The sequence below is a fragment of the Notothenia rossii genome (genome assembly GCF_949606895.1).
Source record: "Notothenia rossii genome assembly, chromosome: 8".
NCBI classification, from domain to species: domain Eukaryota; kingdom Metazoa; phylum Chordata; class Actinopteri; order Perciformes; family Nototheniidae; genus Notothenia; species Notothenia rossii.
The window spans coordinates 77101492-77128361 of NC_136906.1; the positions used below are offsets into that span (position 1 = coordinate 77101492).

At 41.8% G+C, this 26870-nt stretch overlaps 2 protein-coding genes and 2 long non-coding RNA genes across 4 annotated transcripts; 3 read left to right on the forward strand and 1 right to left on the reverse strand.

The window, feature by feature from the left end:
• On the reverse strand, positions 1 to 26580 carry LOC307014734. Its single transcript, XR_013801303.1, has 3 exons — positions 26509 to 26580; positions 11290 to 11357; positions 1 to 377 (listed from the first exon to the last, which is right to left on the reverse strand). It is a non-coding gene; the product is annotated as an uncharacterized lncRNA (long non-coding RNA).
• Positions 1597 to 4196, forward strand: LOC307014731 (tripartite motif-containing protein 16-like). Its single transcript, XM_079642841.1, has one exon. The coding sequence runs from the start codon at positions 1675 to 1677 to the stop codon at positions 3343 to 3345; it is 1671 nt and encodes a 556-aa protein (XP_079498967.1). The 5' UTR covers positions 1597 to 1674; the 3' UTR covers positions 3346 to 4196.
• Positions 9644 to 26870, forward strand: LOC307014736. Its single transcript, XR_013801305.1, has 2 exons — positions 9644 to 10022; positions 25246 to 26870. It is a non-coding gene; the product is annotated as an uncharacterized lncRNA (long non-coding RNA).
• On the forward strand, positions 16968 to 19985 carry LOC307014730 (tripartite motif-containing protein 16-like). The gene has a single exon (XM_079642840.1). It carries the CDS (start codon positions 16980 to 16982, stop codon positions 18648 to 18650), a length of 1671 nt encoding a protein of 556 aa, XP_079498966.1. The 5' UTR covers positions 16968 to 16979; the 3' UTR covers positions 18651 to 19985.

Consider the following 26870-nt stretch of genomic DNA (forward strand, 5'->3'; position numbering starts at 1 on the left):
GGTTAGAGGGATCTTTAGGGTGGGGGCTGCCGTGGAGAAAGGGTGAGGAAACTCTGGAGAGGGGGAGGCAGAGGCGTCCACATGTGGAAGGGCGTTCAGGAGGTCAGCGCTCGGAGAAACGTCCACAAACAGAGCTATGTTTGCTGGGTCTTCAGGGAGGAGGTCTGAGGGTCCTCTGATAGGAGAGGAGGGAAGGAGATGAGGAGGTGAGGATGGGAGTGAGGAAGGAGGTGAGGTTTCCTGCATCACGTTATAGGATGGGGTGTCTCTGTGATGGGGTCCTGGGAAGGGGACACAGCGGGGGACGTCTCCTCGGAGGAACTCACCTCGATGGACTCTAAGGAATCTGAGGTTTCTTCTTCTCCATTGAGACACATCTGTTGGAGGGTAAAAAGAAAAGATTTAAAAGAAGATTTCAACCAAAAATCATCATTTTGGTGTCAATTAAAGAGGACGTGTAGTTTTCAGGTTCATATTTAGTGCGAATGCACAGGATAAGGAGTTTTTCCTATATAAAAGCCCCCCCCCCCACACACACACACACACACACACACACACACACACACGCACGCACGCACGCACGCACGCACGCACGCACACACACACACACACACACGCACGCACACACACACACACACACAATACTACAGGTTTCAGACAGAGGGTGAAAAGAGGTGCTGCAGCACAGGCAGTATGAGAAAAATAAAGAGCTTTTTGAACATTAAAGCATGGAGACATGTCCCAGAAGAGACACTACATACTGATATGAAGCTGAAAATGAGCAGAATAGGGCCCCTTTAACTTTAAGTTCTTTAAGTTCTTTAACGTCAACTAAAATAAATCAAAGATTAAACATTTGAACTTGTGATCACAACAGTGTGTTACTTTGTTCAAACAACAGGTTAGAGTTAGAAACTTTAACATTACAATGTGCTGAAAGAGTGCGGTGGTTTTTCACCCAGCTGCCTGTAATGTGTTTCTGAAATATGTAAACAAGAGACAGAACATAAAGAAATCTGCAGTCGATTTTAGTCAGACTCCTTCTTACGAGAAGTCTTTCAGACTCTGAGTTACAGCGAGGTATGGGGTAAACATGAGAAACAGGAATGTGTGTATGGCAGTGTGTGTGTGCGACGACAACAGCAGAAGTAGGTCAGTGCATTTGCCGCCAGAACACACAGGCGTGTGAATGCGCAGGTCTGAAGCTGTGTGTGTTTGCTGCAGAAATGCTAGTACTACAACTACTACTAGAACTTACAGTAAAAAACGACTGACTGTACATTCAACTATTAAATCAATCAGCTATTTCAGGACATTGAGGCTATACATTTACACTGGAGGAAACACGTATTTAACCCCCTTCAGATTTTGTAAGTTTACCAACTTATTTTACAACTAAAAGCTCTTTTCAAATGAGGAGGAGGTTGATGAGCCCTTCCTCTTCTTCCTGCTCTCAGACAGAGCCAGCTCCACTCTGTACTTCCTGGTTCCTCCCCTTCAGATCCACACTGAGGAGGAGGGGTGTAACCATGGGTGTAACCAACATGTGGGTAAAGCACAAGAGCTGATAGGCCACATTCACCGCCCCCACACACATGCTGTTCAGATAACCTGTCACATAGTTTCAGCTCTCAGGAAGTGAAACTCACACACTCGCTGCTACTGAGAGGTGAAATGGCGCAGAAAGGAGTTCAGCTGGACCGGGAAATGTTATCTTGTTCCATCTGTCTGGATCTACTGAAGGATCCGGTGACCACTACCTGTGGACACAGCTACTGCATGAAGTGTATTAAAGGCTTCTGGGACGGAGAGGATGAGAAGGAGATCCACAGCTGCCCTCAGTGCAGGCAGAGCTTCACACCGAGGCCTGTCCTGCTGAAGAACACCATGTTAGCAGCTTTAGTGGAGGAGCTGAAGAAGACTGGACCCCCACCTGCTCCTGCTGATCTCTGCTATGCTGGAGCTGGAGATGTGGCCTGTGATTTCTGCACTGGGAGGAAACTGAGAGCCTGTAAGTCCTGCCTCGTGTGTCTGGCCTCTTACTGTGACCAACACCTCCAGCCTCATTATGAATTACCTGTCTTTAAGAAACACAAGCTGGTGGAGCCCTCCAAGAAGCTCCAGGAGAACATCTGCTCTCGTCACGACGAGGTGATGAAGCTGTTCTGCCGCACTGATCAGCAGAGTATCTGTTATCTCTGCTCTGTGGACGAACACAAAGGACACGACACGGTGTCTGCTGCAGCAGAGAGGACTGAGAGGCAGAGAGAGCTGGAGGGGAGTCGACTAAACATCCAGCAGAGAATCCAGGACGGAGAGAAGGAGGTGAAGCTGCTTCAGCAGGAGGTGGAGGCCGTCAATGGCTCTGCTGAGAAAGCAGTGGAGGACAGTGAGAAGATGTTCACTGAGCTGATCCGTCTCATGGAGAAAAGAAGCTCTGATGTGAAGCAGCAGCTCAGATCCCAGCAGGAGAGAGAAGTGAGTGGAGTCAGAGAGCTCCAGGAGAAGCTGGAGCAGGAGATCTCTGAGCTGAAGAGGAGAGACGCTGAGCTGAAGCTGCTGTCTCACACAGAGGACCACAACCACTTTCTGCTCAGCTACCCCTCCTCACTGCCAGCCCTCAGTGAAGCTACACACTCCTCCAGCATCAACATCCGTCCTCTGAGATACTTTGAGGACGTGACGGAGGCCCTGTCAGCAGTCAGAGACAAACTACAGGACGTCCTGAGAGAGGAATGGACAAACGTCTCACCGACTGAAGTGGATGTTTTACTGTCAGCAGCAGAGCCCACCACTAGAGCTGGGTTCTTAACATATTCACAGGAGATCACTCTGGATCCAAACACAGCAGAGACACGGCTGGTATTATCTGAGGGGAGCAGAAAAGCAACATACATGAAACAACATCAGTCTTATTCTAGTCATCCAGACAGATTCACTGGTTATCCTCAGGTCCTGAGTAGAGAGAGTCTGACTGGACGTTGTTACTGGGAGGTGGAGTGGAGAGGGACAGGAGTTTATGTAGCAGTCTCATACAAGAATATCAGCAGAGCAGCAGAGATGGGAAGTGTATTTGGATACAATGACAAATCTTGGTCCTTAGAGTGTTACCAAAACAGATATTCATTTCGTTACAACAGTATCCTCACTCCCGTCTCAGGTCCTCCGTCCTCCAGAGTAGGAGTTTACCTGGATCATAGAGCAGGTGTTCTGTCCTTCTACAGCGTCTCTGAAACCATGACTCTCCTCCACAGAGTGCAGACCACATTCACTCAGCCGCTACATGCTGGAGTTTCTCTTTATTCTAGTTATGGAGACACAGCTGAGTTCTGTAAACTCAAATAGCCTGAAGTCATTGGAGGAACTCTTCTACTTCTTAAACTCACCGTGAGTCCATCAGAGCTGAGTGTTCATGTCTTCACTGCAGAGATCAGCTGTCAATCAAACATAATGGGCGGGGCTTCAACATCTTCTCACGAGTTGTTCTGTAGATGTTGGACTTTCTTCCGGCTCCTTCGTGTGTCTGTGTAGCCATGGAGGCTGCTCAGGAGGATCCTTGTTCACCTGAACTGATTTGTAAACTTTGCTCTAAATATGTGTTGGATATTTCTTTTGATTCTTGTTGTTGTTTCTCTCGTAGTGCACGAGTCTTCAGAGAGAAAGCAGCAGAGCTTCTTTTATTCTACACATTTTATTGTGGTTCTAAAACAATAGAGACATTTATAATCACATGTATTATTTTTGACAGATTAAATGTTATTGTTGCCCAAATTAAATAACACATGAGTTCCCAGATGGTTATTTCACTTATTTCATTTAAAATGATATTACTTACTGTCATGATCATAATCAATAAGGACATCATTTATTATTCTCCTGTAAATAGCTTAGAGTCTTTGCTTGGGAAATACATTGTTATTGTTTTGCAGACTAATTGTTGTTGTTGTTGTTGTTGTTGTTGTTGTTGTTATCCAAATAGAAATTGGGTACTCTGATGTTTTATAGAACATAACTTATCATCATAATAATCAATAAGGAAATCATGTCTGATTCTGTTTGAAATAGCTGAGATGAAACACATTCATGGTGTGGAGAAAGTGAAACTGGTCATGAAATCATTGAACAGACTTTACTGATGGGATGTGTGATCAAATGAAATGTTTGGATCATTAATAAAGGTTTGTCTTTCAAAAACAAAAAAAGGATGTTCTTCTTGTGTTATGTCCAAGGTGCCATATGAAGCTGATGGAGAACATGTGGAAGTGATCTGAGACTAAATGAAGTTCAAGTTCAACCAGGAAGACCGTCTTTACTCATTAATGTACTATTTCCATGTAACTACTCTCTCTCCTCTCAATAATTGATCGGGGGCGTCACTCCCCAGCTTAACCAATCACTTCGCTCTATTCTCACAAGCCTATCATAGCGCTCCGCTAACCTTTTTAAATCTACTGTCCCCTCTGACAGCTGTCATTTCAGGTGACTCGACGCAACCCTCCTCCACCCCTTTTCACCTCCTGACCCTCTGAATCCAGGGTCAAGCTAAGCCCCTCCCCTTCAGACCGACCCCAACCATCCATTCACCACCACCAGGGTCAAGCTAAGCCACTCCCCTTCAGACCGACCCCAACTATCCATTCACCACCACCAGGGTCAAGCTAAGCCACTCCCCTTCAGACCGACCCCAACTATCCATTCACCACCACCAGGGTCAAGCTAAGCCACTCCCCTTCAGACCGACCCCAACTATCCATTCACCACCACCAGGGTCAAAGTCAAGCTAAGCCCCTCCCCTTTAGATCGACCCCAACTATCCATTCACCACCACCAGGGTCAAGCTAAGCCACTCCCCTTCAGACCGACCCCAACTATCCATTCACCACCACCAGGGTCAAGCTAAGCCACTCCCCTTCAGACCGACCCCAACTATCCATTCACCACCACCAGGGTCAAGGTCAAGCTAAGCACCTCCCCTTTAGATCGACCCCAACTATCCATTCACCACCACCAGGGTCAAGCTCAGCCCCTCCCCTTCATATATATAGCTCCCTTCTGCATCACATTCAGCGCTATACAAGACGCCACAGTACAAAAAAAAGAAGGTTTGATTGCTTTGCTTTCTCTCGTGGTAAACAGGGAGCTAGTCGACGGCCATCTTCTCTTGCTTTCTCCTCTTTTTTTATTCTTATGTATGTACAATACTTTCAAGAGAACTTGTCAGACAGTACATGTGTTTGTAACCATTGTATAAAAGAAATAATAATATCTTAAAATGCGTTTTTTTGCTGGTGATGCTAACGGTACCTAGCCGCAGCCACATGTAATCACAGCAAAAACCATTTGGGATATTGTTCCTATATAATGACATTTAAGTAGAGGCGTTAGTAATTGAAGTTCCTAACAAAGATGTGATGGATCATTTAAAAGCTGTCATGAAATCAAATCGAAACAGGATGGGTTGAGTCGCCAAAAACACACTTTGATTTTCTCCTGTTTTGTTATTCTTTTGGGATTCAACCCTCTTCTCCCTCCACCTCTGGTTCCCTGATGAAGACTTCACTCCAATGGCTAAAGACACACACACAGCTTTCTGTTGACTACTGTTGCTCAGTCAGACACTGGCCCAATCCCAAACCACGCCCTACACACTACCCCTACACACTACCCCTCCTAGTGAACTCCGTGGAGTGACAGTCGCAAACTCCCCTCTCACCGGCAGAAACAGGAAATGCCGTAACTGTAGGTTTCAAATCAGCGTCTCTTAGACAACAAATACAAATTAATAACTAAAATAAAACTCCAAACATCTTTAATTGTGTTTAGGTTATCATGAGGTTGTTAACATCGCAGTTTATGAGTGGATGTTTGCTGGAACTACTTAAAACAGCTTGTTTCCTGACGGACACATACAGCGTTGAGTCCGGTCAGGTGGAGCAACACGTGAAGTCAGCACAGACGCAGACTCGCTGTTTGAGGGCTTGATAACCCACTCCCCCTCCACACTCGTTGGTTTGGAACAGCACTTAATGTGGTGGACCCTCCGCGCAAACGGAGGGGTAGGGCGTAGGCAGTGTTTGGGATTGGGCCACTGTCTCTCTCAGCGATAACAGACCTCTGTTCACAAAGAAAACATCGGAAAAGATGTGCGGATTATAATGCACACTGACAGGAAGTTGAGAAGAAAAAGGACAAACCTTCCCGAGATGTTGCCTCTAAATTATAACAGAATGATCTGGATTTTAGAAATAAGAAAAGTCTGATATATTAAAGGGCCCATATATTATGAACTTTGTGGCGTTCCCTATCCTGTAGTTTTAGTGTATGTAAATGTTCTGCAAAGGCTAAAATCCCTGTGTCAATGTGTTCCCTTCCAGTTTACTTCAGGAACATAGTGACATCACTATTGAACACTCACGCTCCTATTGGCTGGCGCTCAAACACATTGTACTAGAAGGGGCGGGACATCTCTTAGCGGTTGACATGTCACTGTAGAGACACAAAATATGAACCTGAAAATAAGCATATGTCCTCTTTAAACCAAAATATTAGAAGTGTGCAATTCTTACAAATTGAAGTCTGTCTTTTGAGTAGTTTTAACACAACATCATTTGAATTAGAGGAGATTTAGTGATTTAAAACAACTGCAAAAGCCCTTTTTCGGTCAAAAATGCCTCAACATCCCTGGTCTTGGTTTGTCTGTTCCCTAGAGACAGTAGTGGATTCTGTGGAGAGGGTTTTTTTTTTCTTTTGCACACAGCGCAGACCTCACATTCAACATTTTGGGATGTTTCTGTAAAAAAAGAAAAAAATGCAACTACCTAACTCCTCACTCTCATTGCAGTCTGATGCTCCCTTCAGTGGAATAGGGCTCTCCTGTGTACTGAGATACTTCAACGTATGCAACAGATAAAAGAGGGATAGTATGCAAAAGGTCGACATTCCACACACACTCCTCCGATGTCGTACGATGTGAGAAAACCACTTTGTGCTCAGCTGTGTCCCAACAGAGGGCTCACACCTTTTAAAGTGTTTCTCTAACAAGTCTGCAGAAACACATGATTTACAGAGACTTTCTGAGATTTTATTTTTCTATTTTTCTTTGTGTATATTTATTAGAAACCATCAGTAGTGCACCTTTTTATTACCTCATTATTATTGGTTTTTTTTTTTTTTTATCAGAGAGTCTGATATTCTTTCCTTTTTGCCGTGAGTTCACACTGTGAGTTTTGTTTGATCAGATGTTTCTGCTTTACTCTTTGGCAATGTAGCATACTTGTATTCAACAAGGCTACCAAGCACTTCTAAGGAGGACAAATATGTATTCTGAGGTTTAGGGTGCCAATAACAATTCATTTAATTAACTGTTATGTCTGTAAAATGACGAGAAACGGTCCATCACAGTTCCCCGGGTGCATCGACACACTTTCGTTCGACCATATCTAAAACATATTCAATTTAAAATCGTATATAGAAGAAGTCAAGCATCAAGTCCTCACAGGAAAATCTGGAAACAGCCGATATTGGTCAACACCAAATAAAGCGTGATTTCCAGCTCTCATGAGATTAGATTAAATATGTCTCAGATGAAACTGTCCGTCTCCCTCCAAACTGAGACGTTGCTTGTCCAAGTCCATTTATTTAGACGCTTTTAATCGACCAGCAGTACGAAACATATTCAATTTGAACTCTTATATAAAAGAGGAAAGCATTAGGAACACAGGAAATTCTGGAAACAGTAGCTGATGCCATTTTTAAAAGCCAAAATAAACCTCACAATACAAAACTTAGATACAGCTCACCTGAGATCAGCATCAGTAGATAATGTCAAAAAAGGTTTTACTAAGATCGACCTGCAGCAGTTTAATTCGTTCTCTGATGATATGCACTTGTACTTCCCCTTGTTTATTTTAAAAGCAATGAAACATTTTAGGGTGCGAACCGGGGGGCAAAAATGTTAAATCATGTATTTTTTTCAAACAAATTTTTATTTATTTTTATGCCTGCACTTCGATGTGTTCCCATGTTGCACTTATTATACGCAGCACTTGGTAAAGACAGCTTCTCATGCAACCCCTGACGGTGTCTCTCACAGTGTGAACTCAGCAGCCGGACAGTCCTGCGCGCCACTGTTTGGTCGATGTACAAACTCAGAAGAGACAGAAGCTGCACAAAGTGGAAGAATGTATTTGTTTTGTATGGGAAGGATTCTGCCAGTGTCTGCCTCCTCTTGTTTCACACACACAGTATTGATAACCTCCATCCTTCCTGTCACTCCTGCGTGGAATAGGCATTCCTCTACAAACAGCAGCTTATGAAAAACATGCCAAATACAACCAATGTTTGTTTGTTTGTTTATTTGTATGGAAAAGAAAACAGCAGTCCCTCCATTTTTTTTTTTCTCACTACAGCAACAGGTACAAGGCTCTTTTATAACGTTCAAGATGTTAACATAATGTATATAACAGAGAAATGTGAATATGTATTTGTTCAGAATCAAACAAAAAAGTAGTGCTCCGAGTTTGTGGTAAGAGAAAAAAAAACTACTCGCCTCGTCATGATTTATGTTTTCTACTTTTTTTTTTTTTTTTTTCTGATGATGTGTATGTTATATGACTATCAGTGAGTGTGTGAGTGTAAGTGATTCACACTGTATATCTGGTGTTCTCTAAGATGGAAAGGTGGAAGATGTCCTGCTTTGATTCTGTTCTTCTTTCCACTCTTTAGACCCTGCACAGCGGGTGTTTCAGATTTTAAAACAACACAAAACGTTTGCCAGAGAATGGTTTCTAGCGACTGCTGAATGTGATTTTACTGAGAGAGAGAGAAGCAGCGTGGACTGGCTTTTTTTTTTTTTTTTTTTTTTACGGGTTAATTTAAAAAAACAAAACAAAAAAAGGCCATATTTAATTTTCTCTGTCAAAAGTTTTTAGCAGATCTGGGAGAGTGGAGCCTTGGTTTCACGGAAAAGCATTGCCTGGTCGTCGTGTAAAAACTGTGGGTTCTTCTCGTCATTTCTCGAAGCCTTTCTTCGCATTAGTACACGACCAAAGCTTGGAGATGTTTTGATGGATATCATATGCAAACCTCGCCATCACTGGACGTTATGTAGCGGCTTTTTTCCTTTCTCTTTGTCCCACACACGGCTGCATGTTCCTCGCTTATTCTCAACGCCCAATCTGTCCTCTGGAGACGCCTCCTTTTTCCACCAATGAGGTCTTTTTTTGTGCCTGAAGTGTTATTTCCGTTTACAGGAATTGAATTGCTATGCACCTTACTGAAACAAGCATTTCCTAACGATGTAGATGTAACACTGGAGCAACACTAAGTCATTGATTTCATAGGCAGAGTATTTGTAGAGATGAATGATAAAAAGCCCCCGTCTTTAGTTGACTCTCTTTTCTCCATGTCCTGAATCCTTTATACCAAACTAAGGTGCCTCGTGTATATACTTTCTGCAGTGGAGATTTCTCCTTTGCTGTTTAACAATAGTAACCTTGTTAACCAGTGTTTTTTTTAAAACCTTTTTTCACCTTTGTAAAAAAAAGAAACTGTATAATAAACTGACTTTTTTACACACGTAGATTAATCAAATTATTCCAGGAAATATTTGCAAATACAATCTAATTTTGCACTTTATATATATATATCAGATTTACTTGGAAGTGAAAAGGCCATCATGCAATCAGACATAGAAATAAAAAGTCCCCTGAATGTAAAAATTAAACGAGTAGCTCAGGTTCTTCACGAAGAACTCGACTGTAAGGATACCCATTATCCGAACGGCTTCAAAATGGCACACCTTCTTCGTAACGCCTCTCTTTGTCTGATCCTCAGTATAAATACTATGCCAATCTTCTTCAGGTGACACCCTCTTTTCTCCTCTTCCTCTCTGCAAACTGTAAAAAAAAAAACCTGCCGCTTGAACTCTCAGAACATTCCTGTTTTTAGCAACAGTTAGCTCGTTAGCCGCCGCCGCCGCTCGGCTTTCACTCGGCTTCAAACGTGTTTTTCCTTAAACCAAGGTGGACACTTTTTTTTTTTTAATCCTGGTTGTGTGAGATTTAGCTACAGCCGTGCACTGACATGTTTGTGCTGCTTGTATCCTCTGGTTCTCTATGTGCAGAAAATACCAGAATGTGACCAATGCATTCTGCAGGATTTGTGAAGTTGAAAGCTAAAAAACAAACTAGGAAATTTGACGCATGAGATGTTCGCTTTAATTATCATGAAATCCACATTACTGATGATCACTCATCAAAAATCTTCATTATGTAATCATCGTGTGAAGGCATAGTTAACCTTAGAATATCATCACAGTAGTTCTATTGAGGTGTGAGCCGGATATCACAGCTAAAAAACGAAGTTTGATAATATATATTCCAAAAATAAAGGGGTTAAGGCTTGGCAAGATTAGATCAAGTTTTGGATATTGTAATATGGCAAAATTCATGGGTTTTCTTTGCAAATTGAATGTAATTGATTTATTTAAAACAAGGGACAGTGTACATTAATCAACATATTCAAAACATTTAAAAGTACTCAAATTAGCCAAAAGGCTAGTTTTCATCGAACACATTCTGAATTTAAAACATGGTTCTATTTTTAAAAATATTTTGCCTTTCCCCATCTACTCAATAAATCCACTTTCTGATGGTCATTGGTTAAATAATTGTAAAAGCACCCATAGTTAACCCGTCATATTGTCTTTATTGAGATATTTGCTCAAACATATCATGATATCCAAGCGAAACGTAGAATACATTTCCTTTGTTTTCCTGAAAATCTGAAGAAATCCTCTCCTGTGATTGGTCCAAACTGGTATTTGTGCACCTCTCTCTGCAGTCCTTTAACTCCCACTCATTCCTGGTGCAGGTGTTACAAAGCTAATCTCTTCTCTGTGTGAACAGCATCAAGTTAGTATTGTAAGACTTTATTATTATTAACTCACCAAGTTGTGTTCATTTCTGGGGGTTACAGTAGGTGATGCTTCCTCTGGATAATTTGTGAGGAAAATGACCAAGGTTCCACTTTCTCCTTGTACAATTAATATAAATATATATTATACCTTTTACTCATTTCCGTCCGTTTGTTTATATATTACACTCATGTAAAGTTTGTTTTCAAAAGAGGCATCGGAGCAGCTATTACAAGACAATATGAGTGACAATGTTCATCTGGGAGAATCTTATGCATGTTATATTTTCTCTTTCTCTCTCTCTGTCTCTTTTTATTCCCCCCCCCCCCCGACCCCTCTGTTCAGGTGTGTAACGTGAATATAAAGACATCTACCTTTTTCTTTTTGAATGTTGTAGACAATCAGTCTCAGGCCGGGTCCAGTCCTGCGGGCAGTGAGAGTCCTGCGGGCGGACACACAAACAAAAACACTTTTTATTATTTGCATCGACTGGAAGTCTAATCAAATTGGGAGGTTTTGTTATCCATATGTTCGTAGCTGCTCAAGTTTACACACACACTTCTCTACTACACTCAAAACACAAACACCTCGTGCATTTCATCCCTCTGCTTTTTTTCTTTTTTTTTTTCCAAGGTGAGGATGCCAACCTTGAGGAAATGATGCTTTGACTAACAAATCTATAACATCCATGAATGTGGGAATGCAACACATTGCAATAAAAGCACCATTTGAAATGCAGCTGTTTGGAAATCTTTCTTTGAAAAGGTATCTTTGACGGTCAGTGAGGGTGTTTATTTTGGACTGATGCAAAAAAACAACCTAATTTTCCAAACATTAAGAGGCTTTATTTAGTTTTGCGGGTTTTTCCCTTTCCTGTAGTGTGTTATGTAGGTTTTAGTGCATGTCAATGGTCTGCAAAGGCTACAATCTATAGTTTCTCTCCCACACACTCCCCCCTGAAAAGCAGTATTAAAATGTCCACTTTAAGTTCTGCAAATAAATGTGAAGTAAAATCAAATTACCTTAGTAAATTATGTTAGCAAGTAAAAAGTACAATATCGGCCTCCAAAATGTTTCGAATTATAAAGTAGCATAAAATGGAAATATTCATTTATTCATTGGTACAGTAATAATAATAATAATACATGGGACTTTTATAGCGCTTTTCATGAAACTCAAAGACGCTTTGACAGGACTTGCATAAATATACTTAGTTTATATTCCAACACTGGAATGGGATTGGACATGAGTGTAAAGAATTCAGTAGCCTTTTTACCAGATGCTGAAGCACCCCCCAGGATAGCCATAGCACCCCCAAGAAATGTAGGTATTTTTTTTATGTGAAATTCATAATTTGAAAAAGGTCTGATTCGAAAATAATATGCTACAGTACAGGTAGCCAGTGTGTGTGTGTGTGTGTGTGTGTGTGTGTGTGTGTGTGTGTGTGTGTGTGTGTGTGTGTGGGGGGGGGGGGGGGGGGGGGGGGGGGTCACGCACGAGCGAGCCATTTTGTGTGCGTCCACGCGCGAGAGAGAGCGCGCGCACCTGTACCGGATATAAGATATACAATAGAAGTGCAAGTGTTACATAGTGTAAACATCTTACCCAGCCCTCAGAAACCTCGCTGTAATCAAAGCACTCAGACTTCATAGAAAATAACAGAACTCTTACCTTCCAGATTAAAAAGGAATCACTGATCGGGTGTTTCAATGTGCTAACTCTCTAAAACCAACAGAGAAAATGTCTTGTTGCTATGGAGATATGTTCCTGGTGTTGCCTTTTTCCTTAATTAATAATTAACTTGTATTAATTAATACAAATACCCATAAAAATACAGAATTTTATGAAGATCTTGTTTTACTACTGTGTCAACATCCATGGTGTTAACACGTTCTCACTCCCAACCCGTCACATGTTGACGGTCGGTCAGGGCCTCTCCCCGTCACTCTATTACGGACAGGGTACCCCTTGAGAGTCAGTTTTCAACGGGCAGGGCTCCCTGAACGTTGGTAACAGACGTGTTGGGATCGCGGTGAAATGCTCTCCGCAGATCCATTCTCACAGCGTTCATCAACCTTTTTCTAACTCAATATCAAGCCACACTTATTGTTTTTACTTCTTTATTTGAATCGAATAATGTAGGACTTTTGTTGCTGTCAGTTATGGGGAGAGTAGGGGCTCAGAAAACTGAAATCTATATTGTTTCATAGTTTTTTCCTTCTAATTTTGTATTCTTTTCTAAACCACACACTGTTATTTACTCAACAATAACTGTTAGAAATTAAAATCAATGTTTTATGGCATAATTTAGTTAGAACATAACGTCAGTTTAAACGCTGTTTTATTCTGAAAAACCAGAGGTTCTCGCGCACAATGTCTGTTAAGCTTTTATTCTGAAAATCCTTCATCTCCGGATAGCATTTAGCATTTGGCTAATATTCCTTTCCCTATAGAGGTGAATTTCGAAGTGAAATGACATGGAGTGATGCACACCGAAACCTACTGATTTTAACACTACAACTATAGACGTCGAGATATTATTATTGCTGAATATTAAAATGAAGGTACAGTTTATTTTCATAAGTTTTGTTTACAGACGTGAGTAGCATATGACAACATCCAGGACTACCGTAAATGATAACTGTCGTAAAGTATTTCCAGTGTTTTTAAAGTATTGAATTACAGCGTTAACATGTATTACATAAAGTTATGAAAGAGATAAGGAGGAGAAAAGGCATGTGGAAGTAAGCAATGAATGTAAAATGTCGAAATCCTCTGTTTAACGCATCCTACGCTCTTCATCTTCATCTTCATCGCATCTCCACGTCCATGATCCTACGTCACCACAGCCCCCAGAGAGGAGGAGCGAACAGCCAGCAATTGGGAAAGGCGAATGTGTGGACAGACTCTTCTGCCCGGCCGACACGATGAGAGGGAGCTTTTCTCTCCTTCTCACTGAACAATATGCTGCTTGTAACATTACCGCGCCTTTTTTAATTAAAGTACCCATTTGAACCTTCTCAGAGACTCCATTAGTCTCCCTTTTTAAATCTTCTCTCCTGGACGCGAGAAGAACGAACAAAGCTAAAATAACACATAATTATCCTTGTGTTTCTTTATTTGGTTGATGAATAAACACAAGTTAGAGTCCGTCAGGACCGAGGGTCGGAGCAGCTCAGTTGCTTTAGAGAATTTTACACCCGGAAGTAAGTATTCTCTCCGCTTCGCTTGATAAACCCTGTGATAGTCCTCAAGCTCTGTGATTGGATGTTTGAGTGTGTGCCGAGGGTTACGCCGAGCGTCGAACAACACTTTGAAATGGGATGGAACCACGGCAGACTGTCCAAAACTGGATTTGAACGGGTCCACCCCGCCAAATTGTGCAAATATGGCAGTAGCCGTCCGTCGATCGTCTTAAGATAAGATATACTTTATTGATCCCAAGTTGGAAACATTTGCGTTACAGCAGCATGTGTAACAGTTGTAAATATGCAGTGGTGTTTATTTGTAAATCATTTAGTATAATCACACAAATTCTGTGTTTTATATTTAATAATTCTGTGTTCTTTATTTATTGAATGTTCAATACCTGACAAGGTCGGAGATGAAAAACTTGGGTCGCAGGTTCCTCAACAGTGCATTACAAGACATCTATCAATATTTGTGTATACCTCCACCATTAAACTGTCGTATTCTGCACATTTCTTATACTATCTACCAGAGGTGGGAGTAAGTCCTACATGTGCAAGTCATGAGCAAGTCTCAAGTCTTGACCTACAAGTATCAAGCAAGTCCCAAGTCACTGTGGTGAGAGTCGAGTCAAGTCAAGTCAAGTCAAGTCAAGTCAAGTCATACTAAATTCTGATGAATAAATCCAGTTTCCGCATTTAAATCAGTTAAAAGACAGTGGTTATGAAAATGGATTCCACCCACACTATGATCTTCATTACATACACAGTTAATCATTTGAAATCTAATTTAGACCGATGACAATCATATTAGATTCATATTAACCCCAGAACTGCAGACAATATAGCTAGGACTCAAAAAGTCTGTTCAAAAAGGCAGAATTCCAGATAAGAAAATCATACATGGCATTTGCCATTACACATATTTAATTTAAATTTCTGTTAAAACTAGAACCGCCAACAGCGTCAGCACCTACAGAGATATCATTTTCAAATGATTTAATTTGTTCCTCTTCATAATTTCCTGATAAACTAAGCAGGACGATTTAAAACTCACTTAATTGGGTTAATTTAGAAATGGCTTCAGTTTATCATCATAACAGATCAAAAAGTTCAGATTCATTTTACAATAAATCAAAGAAACTGCAAAATGTTGCAAAACTGGAACATGACGCAAACAAGGACCTCGGTGAGGGCGGTGGTTAGAGGGATCTTTAGGGTGGGGGCTGCCGTGGAGAAAGGGTGAGGAAACTCTGGAGAGGGGGAGGCAGAGGCGTCCACATGTGGAAGGGCGTTCAGGAGGTTAGCGCTCGGAGAAACGTCCACAAACAGAGCTATGTTTGCTGGGTCTTCAGGGAGGAGGTCTGAGGGTCCTCTGATAGGAGAGGAGGGAAGGAGATGAGGAGGTGAGGATGGGAGTGAGGAAGGAGGTGAGGTTTCCTGCATCACGTTATAGGATGGGGTGTCTCTGTGATGGGGTCCTGGGAAGGGGACACAGCGGGGGACGTCTCCTCGGAGGAACTCACCTCGATGGACTCTAAGGAATCTGAGGTTTCTTCTTCTCCATTGAGACACATCTGTTGGAGGGTAAAAAGAAAATATTTAAAAGAAGATTTCAACCAAAAATCATCATTTTGGTGTCAATTAAAGAGGACGTGTAGTTTTCAGGTTCATATTTAGTGCGAATGCACAGAATAAGGAGTTTTTCCTATATAAAAGCCCCCCCCCACACACACACACACACACACACACACGCACGCACGCACGCACGCACACACACACACACACACACACACGCACACACACACACACACACCCCCCCCCACACACACACACACACACAATACTACAGGTTTCAGACAGAGGGTGAAAAGAGGTGCTGCAGAACAGGCAGTATGAGAAAAATAAAGAGGTTTTTGAACATTAAAGCATGGAGACATGTCACAGTAGAGACACTACATACTGATATGAAGCTGAAAATGAGCAGAATAGGGCCCCTTTAACTTTAAGTTCTTTAAGTTCTTTAACGTCAACTAAAATAAATCAAAGATTAAACATTTGAACTTGTGATCACAACAGTGTGTTACTTTGTTCAAACAACAGGTTAGAGTTAGAAACTTTAACATTACAATGTGCTGAAAGAGTGCGGTGGTTTTTCACCCAGCTGCCTGTAATGTGTTTCTGAAATATGTAGACAAGAGACAGAACATAAAGAAATCTGCAGTCGATTTTAGTCAGACTCCTTCTTACGAGAAGTCTTTCAGACTCTGAGTTACAGTAAGGTATGTGGTAAACATGAGAAACAGGAATGTGTGTATGGCAGTGTGTGTGTGCGACGACAACAGCAGAAGTAGGTCAGTGCATTTGCCGCCAGAACACACAGGCGTGTGAATGCGCAGGTCTGAAGCTGTGTGTGTTTGCTGCAGAAATGCTAGTACTACAACTACTACTAGAACTTACAGTAAAAAACGACTGACTGTACATTCAACTATTAAATCAATCAGCTATTTCAGGACATTGAGGCTATACATTTACACTGGAGGAAGCACGTATTTAACCCCCTTCAGATTTTGTAAGTTTACCAACTTATTTTACAACTAAAAGCTCTTTTCAAATGAGTCAGAGTTTGATGAGCCCTCCCTCTTCTTCCTGCTCTCAGACAGAGCCAGCTCCACTCTGTACTTCCTGGTTCCTCCCCTTCAGATCCACACTGAGGAGGAGGGGTGTAACCATGGGTGTAACCAACATGTGGGTAAAGCACAAGAGCTGATAGGCCACATTCACCGCCCCCACACACATGCTGTTCAGATAACCTGTCACATAGTTTCAGCTCTCAGGAAGTGAAACTCACACACTTGCTGCTACTGAGAGGTGAAATGGCGCAGAAAGGAGTTCAGCTGGACCGGGAAATGTTATCTTGTTCCATCTGTCTGGATCTACTGAAGGATCCGGTAACCACTACCTGTGGACACAGCTACTGCATGAAGTGTATTAAAGGCTTCTGGGACGGAGAGGATGAGAAGGAGATCCACAGCTGCCCTCAGTGCAGGCAGAGCTTCACACCGAGGCCTGTCCTGCTGAAGAACACCATGTTAGCAGCTTTAGTGGAGGAGCTGAAGAAGACTGGACCCCCACCTGCTCCTGCTGATCTCTGCTATGCTGGAGCTGGAGATGTGGCCTGTGATGTCTGTACTGGGAGGAAACTGAGAGCCTGTAAGTCCTGCCTCGTGTGTCTGGCCTCTTACTGTGACCAACACCTCCAGCCTCATTATGAATCACCTGTCTTTAAGAAACACAAGCTGGTGGAGCCCTCCAAGAAGCTCCAGGAGAACATCTGCTCTCGTCACGACGAGGTGATGAAGCTGTTCTGCCGCACTGATCAGCAGAGTATCTGTTCTCTCTGCTCTGTGGACGAACACAAAGGCCACGACACGGTGTCTGCTGCAGCAGAGAGGACTGAGAGGCAGAGAGAGCTGGAGGGGAGTCGACTAAACATCCAGCAGAGAATCCAGGACGGAGAGAAGGAGGTGAAGCTGCTTCAGCAGGAGGTGGAGGCCGTCAATGGCTCTGCTGAGAAAGCAGTGGAGGACAGTGAGAAGATGTTCACTGAGCTGATCCGTCTCATGGAGAAAAGAAGCTCTGATGTGAAGCAGCAGCTCAGATCCCAGCAGGAGAGAGAAGTGAGTGGAGTCAGAGAGCTCCAGGAGAAGCTGGAGCAGGAGATCTCTGAGCTGAAGAGGAGAGACGCTGAGCTGAAGCTGCTGTCTCACACAGAGGACCACAACCACTTTCTGCTCAGCTACCCCTCCTCACTGCCAGCCCTCAGTGAAGCTACACACTCCTCCAGCATCAACATCCGTCCTCTGAGATACTTTGAGGAGGTGACGGCGGCCCTGTCAGCAGTCAGAGACAAACTACAGGACGTCCTGAGAGAGGAATGGACAAACGTCTCACCGACTGAAGTGGATGTTTTACTGCCAGCAGCAGAGCCCACCACCAGAGCTGGGTTCTTAACATATTCACAGGAGATCACTCTGGATCCAAACACAGCAGAGACACTGCTGGTATTATCTGAGGGGAGCAGAAAAGCAACAGTCATGAGACAACAACAGTCTTATTCTAGTCACCCAGACAGATTCACTGGTTATCCTCAGGTCCTGAGTAGAGAGAGTCTGACTGGACGTTGTTACTGGGAGGTGAAGTGGAGAGGGAGAGGAGTTTATGAAGCAGTCGCATACAAGAATATCATCAGAGCAGCAGAGATGGAAAGTATATTTGGATACAATGACAAATCTTGGTCCTTAGAGTGTGACCAAAACAGTTATACATTTCGTTACAACAGTATCAGCACTCCCGTCTCAGGTCCTCAGTCCTCCAGAGTAGGAGTGTACCTGGATCACAGAGCAGGTGTTCTGTCCTTCTACAGCGTCTCTGAAACCATGACTCTCCTCCACAGAGTGCAGACCACATTCACTCAGCCGCTACATGCTGGAGTTTTTCTTTATCAGAATTATGGAAACACTGCTGAGTTCTGTAAACTCAAATAGCCTGAAGTCCTTGGAGGAACTCTTCTACTTCTTAAACTCACCGTGAGTCCATCAGAGCTGAGTGTTCATGTCTTCACTGCAGAGATCAGCTGTCAATCAAACATGATGGGCGGGGCTTCAACATCTTCTCACGAGTTGTTCTGTAGATGTTGGACTTTCTTCCGGCTCCTTCCTGTGTCTGTGTAGCCATGGAGGCTGCTCAGGAGGATCCTTGTTCACCTGAACTGATTTGTAAACTTTGCTCTAAATATGTGTTGGATATTTCTTTTGATTCTTGTTGTTGTTTCTCTTGTAGTGCACGAGTCTTCAGAGAGAAAGCAGCAGAGCTTCTTTTATTCTAAACATTTTATTCTGGTTGTAAAACAATAGAGACATTTATAATCACATGTATTATTTTTGACAGATTAAATGTTATTGTTGCCCAAATTAAATAACACATGGGTTCCCAGATGGTTATTTCACTTATTTCATTTAAAGTGATATTACTTACTGTCATGATCATAATCAATAAGGACATCATTTAATATTCTCCTGTAAATAGCTTAGAGTCTTTGCTTGGGAAATACATTGTTATTGTTTTGCAGACTAATTGTTTTTGTTTTTGTTGTTGTTGTTGTTGTTGTTGTTATCCAAATAGAAATTGGGTACTCTGATGTTTTATAGAACTTAACTTATCATGATAATAATCAATAAGGAAATCATGTCTGATTCTGTTTGAAATAGCTGAGATGAAACACATTCATGGTGTGGAGAAAGTGAAACTGATCATGAAATCATTGAACAGACTTTACTGATGGGATGTGTGATCAAATGAAATGTTTGGATCATTAATAAAGGTTTGTCTTTCAAAAACAAAAAAAGGATGTTCTTCTTGTGTTATGTCCAAGGTGCCATACGAAGCTGATGGAGAACATGTGGAAGTGATCTGAGACTAAATGAAGTTCAAGTTCAACGAGGAAGACCGTCTTTACTCATTCATTTACTATTTCCATGTAACTACTCTCTCTCCTCTCAATAATTGATCGGGGGCGTCACTCCCCAGCTTAACCAATCACTTCGCTCTATTCTCACAAGCCTATCATAGCGCTCCGCTAACCTTTTTAAATCTGCTCTCCCCTCTGACAGCTGTCATTTCAGGTGACTCGACGCAACCCTCCTCCACCCCTTTTCACCTCCTGTCCCTCTGAATCCAGGGTCAAGCTAAGCCCCTCCCCTTCAGACCGACCCCAACCATCCATTCACCACCACCAGGGTCAAGCTAAGCCCCTCCCCTTCAGACCAACCCCAAGCATCCATTCACCACCACCAGGGTCAAGCTAAGCCCCTCCCCTTCAGACCGACCCCAACCATCCATTCACCACCACCAGGGTCAAGCTAAGCCCCTCCCCTTCAGACCGACCCAACTATCCATTCACCACCACCAGGGTCAAGCTAAGCCCCTCCCCTTCAGACCGACCCCAACCATCCATTCACCACCACCAGGGTCAAGCTAAGCCCCTCCCCTTCAGACCGACCCCAACTATCCATTCACCACCACCAGGGTCAAGCTAAGCCACTCCCCTTCAGACCGACCCCAACTATCCATTCACCACCACCAGGGTCAAGGTCAAGCTAAGCCCCTCCCCTTTAGATCGACCCCAACTATCCATTCACCACCACCAGGGTCAAGCTCAGCCCCTCCCCTTCATATATATAGCTCCCTTCTGCATCACATTCAGCGCTATACAAGACGCCACAGTACAAAAAAAAGAAGGTTTGATTGCTTTGCTTTCTCTCGTGGTAAACAGGGAGCTAGTAGACGGCCATCTTCTCTTGCTTTCTCCTCTTTTTTGATTCTTATGTATGTACAATACTTTCAAGAGAACTTGTCAGACAGTACATGTGTTTGTAACCATTGTATAAAAGAAATAATAATATCTTAAAATGCGTTTTTTTGCTGGTGATGCTAACGGTACCTAGCCGCAGCCACATGTAATCACAGCAAAAACCATTTGGGATATTGTTCCTATATAATGACATTTAAGTAGAGGCGTTAGTAATAGAAGTTCCTAACAAAGATGTGATGGATCATTTAAAAGCTGTCATGAAATCAAATCGAAACAGGATGGGTTGAGTCGCCAAAAAAACACTTTGATTTTTCTCCTGTTTTGTTATTTTTGGGGATTCAACCCTCTTCTCCCTCCACCTCTGGTTCCCTGATGAAGACTTCACTCCACTGGCTAAACACACACACAGTTTTCTGTTGACTACTGTTGCTCAGTCAGACACTGGCCCAATCCCAAACCACGCCCTACACACTACCCCTACACACTACCCCTCCTAGTGAACTCCGTGGAGTGACACTCGCAAACTCCCCTCTCACCGGCAGAAACAGGAAATGCCGTAACTGTAGGTTTCAAATCAGCGTCTCTTAGACAACAAATACAAATTAATAACTAAAATAAAACTCCAAACATCTTTAATTGTGTTTAGGTTATCATGAGGTTGTTAACATCGCAGTTTATGAGTGGATGTTTGCTGGAACTACTTGTAAACAGCTTGTTTCCTGACGGACGCACACAGCGTAGAGTCCGGTCAGGTGGAGCAACACGTGAAGTCAGCACAGACGCAAACTCGCTGTTTGAGGGCTTGATAACCCACTCCCCCTCCACACTCGTTGGTTTGGAACAGCACTTAATTTGGTGGACCCTCCGCGCAAACGGAGGGGTAGGGTGTAGGGCGTGGTTTGGGATTGGGCCACTGTCTCTCTCAGCGATAACAGACCTCTGTTGACAAAGAAAACATCGGAAAAGATGTGCGGATTATAATGCACACTGACAGGAAGTTGAGAAGAAAAAGGTCAAACCTTCCCGAGATGTTGCCTCTAAATTATAACAGAATGATCCGGATATTAGAAATAAGAAAAGTCTGATATATTAAAGGGGCCATATATTATGAACTTTGTGGCGTTCCCTATCCTGTAGTTTTAGTGTATGTAAATGTTCTGCAAAGGCTAAAATCCCTGTGTCAATGTGTTCCCTTCCAGTTTACTTCAGGAACATAGTGACATCACAATTGAACACTCACGCTCCTATTGGCTGGCGCTCAAACACATTGTACGAGAAGGGGCGGGACATCTCTTAGCGGTTGACATGTCACTGTAGAGACACAAAATATGAACCTGAAAAGAAGCATATGTCCTCTTTAAACCAAAATATTAGAAGTGTGCAATTCTTAAAAATTGAAGTCTGTCTTTTGAGTAGTTTTAACACAACATCATTTGAATTAGAGGAGATGTAGTGATTTAAAACAACCACAAAAGCCCTTTTTCGGTCAAAAATGCCTCAACATCCCTGGTCTTGGTTTGTCTGTTCCCTAGAGACAGTAGTGGATTCTGTGGAGAGGGTTTTTTTTTTCTTTTGCACACAGCGCAGACCTCACATTCAAGATTTTGGGACGTTTCTGTAAAAAAAGAAAAAAATGCAACTACCTAACTCCTCACTCTCATTGCAGTCTGATGCTCCCTTCAGTGGAAATAGGGCTCTCCTGTGTACTGAGATACTTCAACGTATGCAACAGGTAAAAGAGGGATAGTATGCAAAAGGTCGACATTCCACACACACTCCTCCGATGTCGTACGATGTGAGAAAACCACTTTGTGCTCAGCTGTGTCCCAACAGAGGGCTCACACCTTTTAAAGTGTTTCTCTAACAAGTCTGCAGAAACACATGATTTACAGAGACTTTCTGAGATTTTATTTTTCTATTTTTCTTTGTGTATATTTATTAGAAACCATCAGTAGTGCACCTTTTTATTACCTCATTATTATTGGTTGTTTTTTTTTATATCAGAGAGTCTGATATTCTTTCCTTTTTGCCGTGAGTTCACACTGTGAGTTTTGTTTGATCAGATGTTTCTGCTTTATTCTTTGGCAATGTTGCATACTTGTATTCAACAAGGCTAACAAGCACTTCTAAGGAGGACAAATATGTATTCTGAGGTTTAGGGTGCCAATAACAATTCATTTAATTAACTGTTATGTCTGTAAAATGACGAGAAACGGTCCATCACAGTTCCCCGGGTGCATCGACACACTTTCGTTCGACCATATCTAAAACATATTCAATTTAAAATCGTATATAGAAGAAGTCAAGCATCAAGTCCTCACAGGAAAATCTGGAAACAGCCGATATTGGTCAACACCAAATAAAGCGTGATTTCCAGCTCTCATGAGATTAGATTAAATATGTCTCAGATGAAACTGTCCGTCTGACTCCAAACTGAGACGTTGCTTTTCCAAGTCCATTTAGACGCTTTTAATCGACCAGCAGTACGAAACATATTCAATTTGAACTCTTATATAAAAGAGGAAAGCATTAGGAACACAGGACATTCTGGAAACAGTAGCTGATGCCATTTTTAAAAGCCAAAATAAACCTCACAATACAAAACTTAGATACAGCTCACCTGAGATCAGCATCAGTAGATAATGTCAAAAAAGGTTTTATTAAGATCAACCTGCAGCAGTTTAATTCGTTCTCTGATGATATGCACTTGTACTTCCCCTTGTTTATTTTAAAAGCAATGAAACATTTTAGGGTGCGAACTGGGGGGGCAAAAATGTTAAATCCTGTATTTTTTTCAAACACATTTTTATTTATTTTTATGCCTGCACTTCGATGTGTTCCCATGTTGCACTTATTATACGCAGCACTTGGTAAAGACAGCTTCTCACGCAACCGAACCTCCTCCTTGTTGCCTCTCTTTTATTATTTTACGAGTGAAGCAACCCCTGACGGTGTCTCTCACAGTGTGAACTCAGCAGCCGGACAGTCCTGCGCGCCACTGTTTGGTCGATGTACAAACTCAGAAGAGACAGAAGCTGCACAAAGTGGAAGAATGTATTTGTTTTGTATGGGAAGGATTCTGCCAGTGTCTGCCTCCTCTTGTTTCACACACACAGTATTGATAACCTCCATCCTTCCTGTCACTCCTGCGTGGAATAGGCATTCCTCTACAAACAGCAGCTTATGAAAAACATGCCAAATACAACCAATGTTTGTTTGTTTGTTTATTTGTATGGAAAAGAAAACAGCAGTCCCTCCATTTTTTTTTTTTTCTCACTACAGCAACAGGTACAAGGCTCTTTTATAACGTTCAAGATGTTAACATAATGTATATAACAGAGAAATGTGAATATGTATTTGTTCAGAATCAAACAAAAAAGTAGTGCTCCGAGTTTGTGGTAAGAGAAAAGAAAACTACTCGCCTCGTCATGATTTATGTTTTCTACTTTTTTTTTTTTTTTTTTCTGATGATGTTATATGACTATCAGTGAGTGTGTGAGTGTAAGTGATTCACACTGTATATCTGGTGTTCTCTAAGATGGAAAGGTGGAAGATGTCCTGCTTTGATTCTGTTCTTCTTTCCACTCTTTAGACCCTGCACAGCGGGTGTTTCAGATTTTAAAACAACACAAAACGTTTGCCAGAGAATGGTTTCTAGCGACTGCTGAATGTGATTTTACTGAGAGAGAGAGAAGCAGCGTGGACTGGCTTTTTTTTTTTTTTTTTTTTTTACGGGTTAATTTAAAAAAACAAAACAAAAAAAGGCCATATTTAATTTTCTCTGTCAAAAGTTTTTAGCAGATCTGGAAGAGTGGAGCCTTGGTTTCACGGAGAAGCATTGTCTGGTCGTCGTGTAAAAACTGTGGGTTCTTCTCGTCATTTCTCGAAACCTTTCTTCGCATTAGTACACGACCAAAGCTTGGAGATGTTTTGATGGATATCATATGCAAACCTCGCCATCACTGGACGTTATGTAGCGGCTTTTTCCCTTTCTCTTTGTCCCACACACGGCTGCATGTTCCTCGCTTATTCTCAACGCCCAATCTGTCCTCTGGAGACGCCTCCTTTTTCCGCCAATGAGGTCTTTTTTTGTGCCTGAAGTGTTATTTCCGTTTACAGGAATTGAATTGCTATGCACCTTACTGAAACAAGCATTTCCTAACGATGTAGCAAACTAAGGTGCCTCGTGTATATACTTTCTGCAGTGGAGATTTCTCCTTTGCTGTTTAACAATAGTAACCTTGTTAACCAGTGTTTTTTTTAAAACCTTTTTTCACCTTTGTAAAAAAAAGAAACTGTATAATAAACTGACTTTTTTACACACGTAGATTAATCAAATTATTCCAGGAAATATTTGCAAATACAATCTAATTTTGCACTTTATATATATATCAGATTTACTTGGAAGTGAAAAGGCCATCATGCAATCAGACATAGAAATAAAAAGTCCCCTGAATGTAAAAATTAAACGAGTAGCTCAGGTTCTTCACGAAGAACTCGACTGTAAGGATACCCATTATCCGAACGGCTTCGAAATGGCACACCTTCTTCGTAACGCCTCTCTTTGTCTGATCCTCAGTATAAATACTATGCCAATCTTCTTCAGGTGACACCCTCTTTTCTCCTCTTCCTCTCTGCAAACTGTAAAAAAAAAACCTGCCGCTTGAACTCTCAGAACATTCCTGTTTTTAGCAACAGTTAGCTCGTTAGCCGCCGCCGCCGCCGCTCGGCTTTCACTCGGCTTCAAACGTGTTTTTCCTTAAACCAAGGTGGACATTTGTTTTTTTTTTAATCCTGGTTGTGTGACACTTAGCTTCAGCCGTGCACTGACATGTTTGTGCTGCTTGTATCCTCTGGTTCTCTATGTGCAGAAAATACCAGAATGTGACCAATGCATTCTGCAGGATTTGTGAAGTTGAAAGCTAAAAAACAAACTAGGAAATTTGACGCATGAGATGTTCGCTTTAATTATCATGAAATCCACATTACTGATGATCACTCATCAAAAATCTCCATTATGTAATCATCGTGTGAAGGCATAGTTAACCTTAGAATACCATCACAGTAGTTCTATTGAGGTGTGAGCCGGATATCATAGCTAAAAAACGAAGTTTGATAATATATATTCCAAAAATAAAGGGGTTAAGGCGTGGCAAGATTAGATCAAGTTTTGGATATTGTAATATGGCAAAATTCATGGGTTTTCCTTGCAAATTGAATGTAATTGATTTATTTAAAACAAGGGACAGTGTACATTAATCAACATATTCAAAACATTTAAAAGTACTCAAATTAGCCAAAAGGCTAGTTTTCATCGAACACATTCTGAATTTAAAACATGGTTCTATTTTTTAAAATATTTCGCCTTTTCCCATCTACTCAATAAATCCACTTTCTGATGGTCATTGGTCAAATAATTGTAAAAGCACCCATAGTTAACCCGTCATATTGTCTTTATTGAGATATTTGCTCAAACATATCATGATATCCAAGCGAAACGTAGAATACATTTCCTTTGTTTTCCTGAAAATCTGAAGAAATCCTCTCCTGTGATTGGTCCAAACTGGTATTTGTGCACCTCTCTCTGCAGTCCTTTAACTCCCACTCACTCCTGGTGCAGGTGTTACAAAGCTAATCTCTTCTCTGTGTGAACAGCATCAAGTTAGTATTGTAAGACTTTATTATTATTAACTCACCAAGTTGTGTTCATTTCTGGGGGTTACAGTAGGTGATGCTTCCTCTGGATAATTTGTGAGGAAAATGACCAAGGTTCCACTTTCTCCCTTGTACAAATTAATATAAATATATATTATACATTTTACTCATTTCCGTCCGTTTGTTTATATATTACACTCATGTAAAGTTTGTTTTCAAAAGAGGCATCAGAGCAGCTATTACAAGACAATATGAGTGACAATGTTCATCTGGGAGAATCTTATGCATGTTATATTTTCTCTTTCTCTCTCTCTGTCTCTTTTATTCCCCCCCGACCCCTCTGTTCAGGTGTGTAACGTGAATATAAAGACATCTACCTTTTTCTTTTTGAATGTTGTAGACAATCAGTCTCAGGCCGGGTCCAGTCCTGCGGGCAGTGAGAGTCCTGCGGGCGGACACACAAACAAAAACACTTTTTATTATTTGCATCTACTGGAAGTCTAATCAAATTGGGAGGTTTTGTTTATCCATATGTTCGTAGCTGCTCAAGTTTACACACACACTTCTCTACTACACTCAAAACACAAACACCTCGTGCATTTGATCCCTCTGCTTTTTCTTTTTTTTTTCCAAGGTGAGGATGCCAACCTTGAGGAAATGATGCTTTGACTAACAAATCTATAACATCCATGAATGTGGGAATGCAACACATTGCAATAAAAGCACCATTTGAAATGCA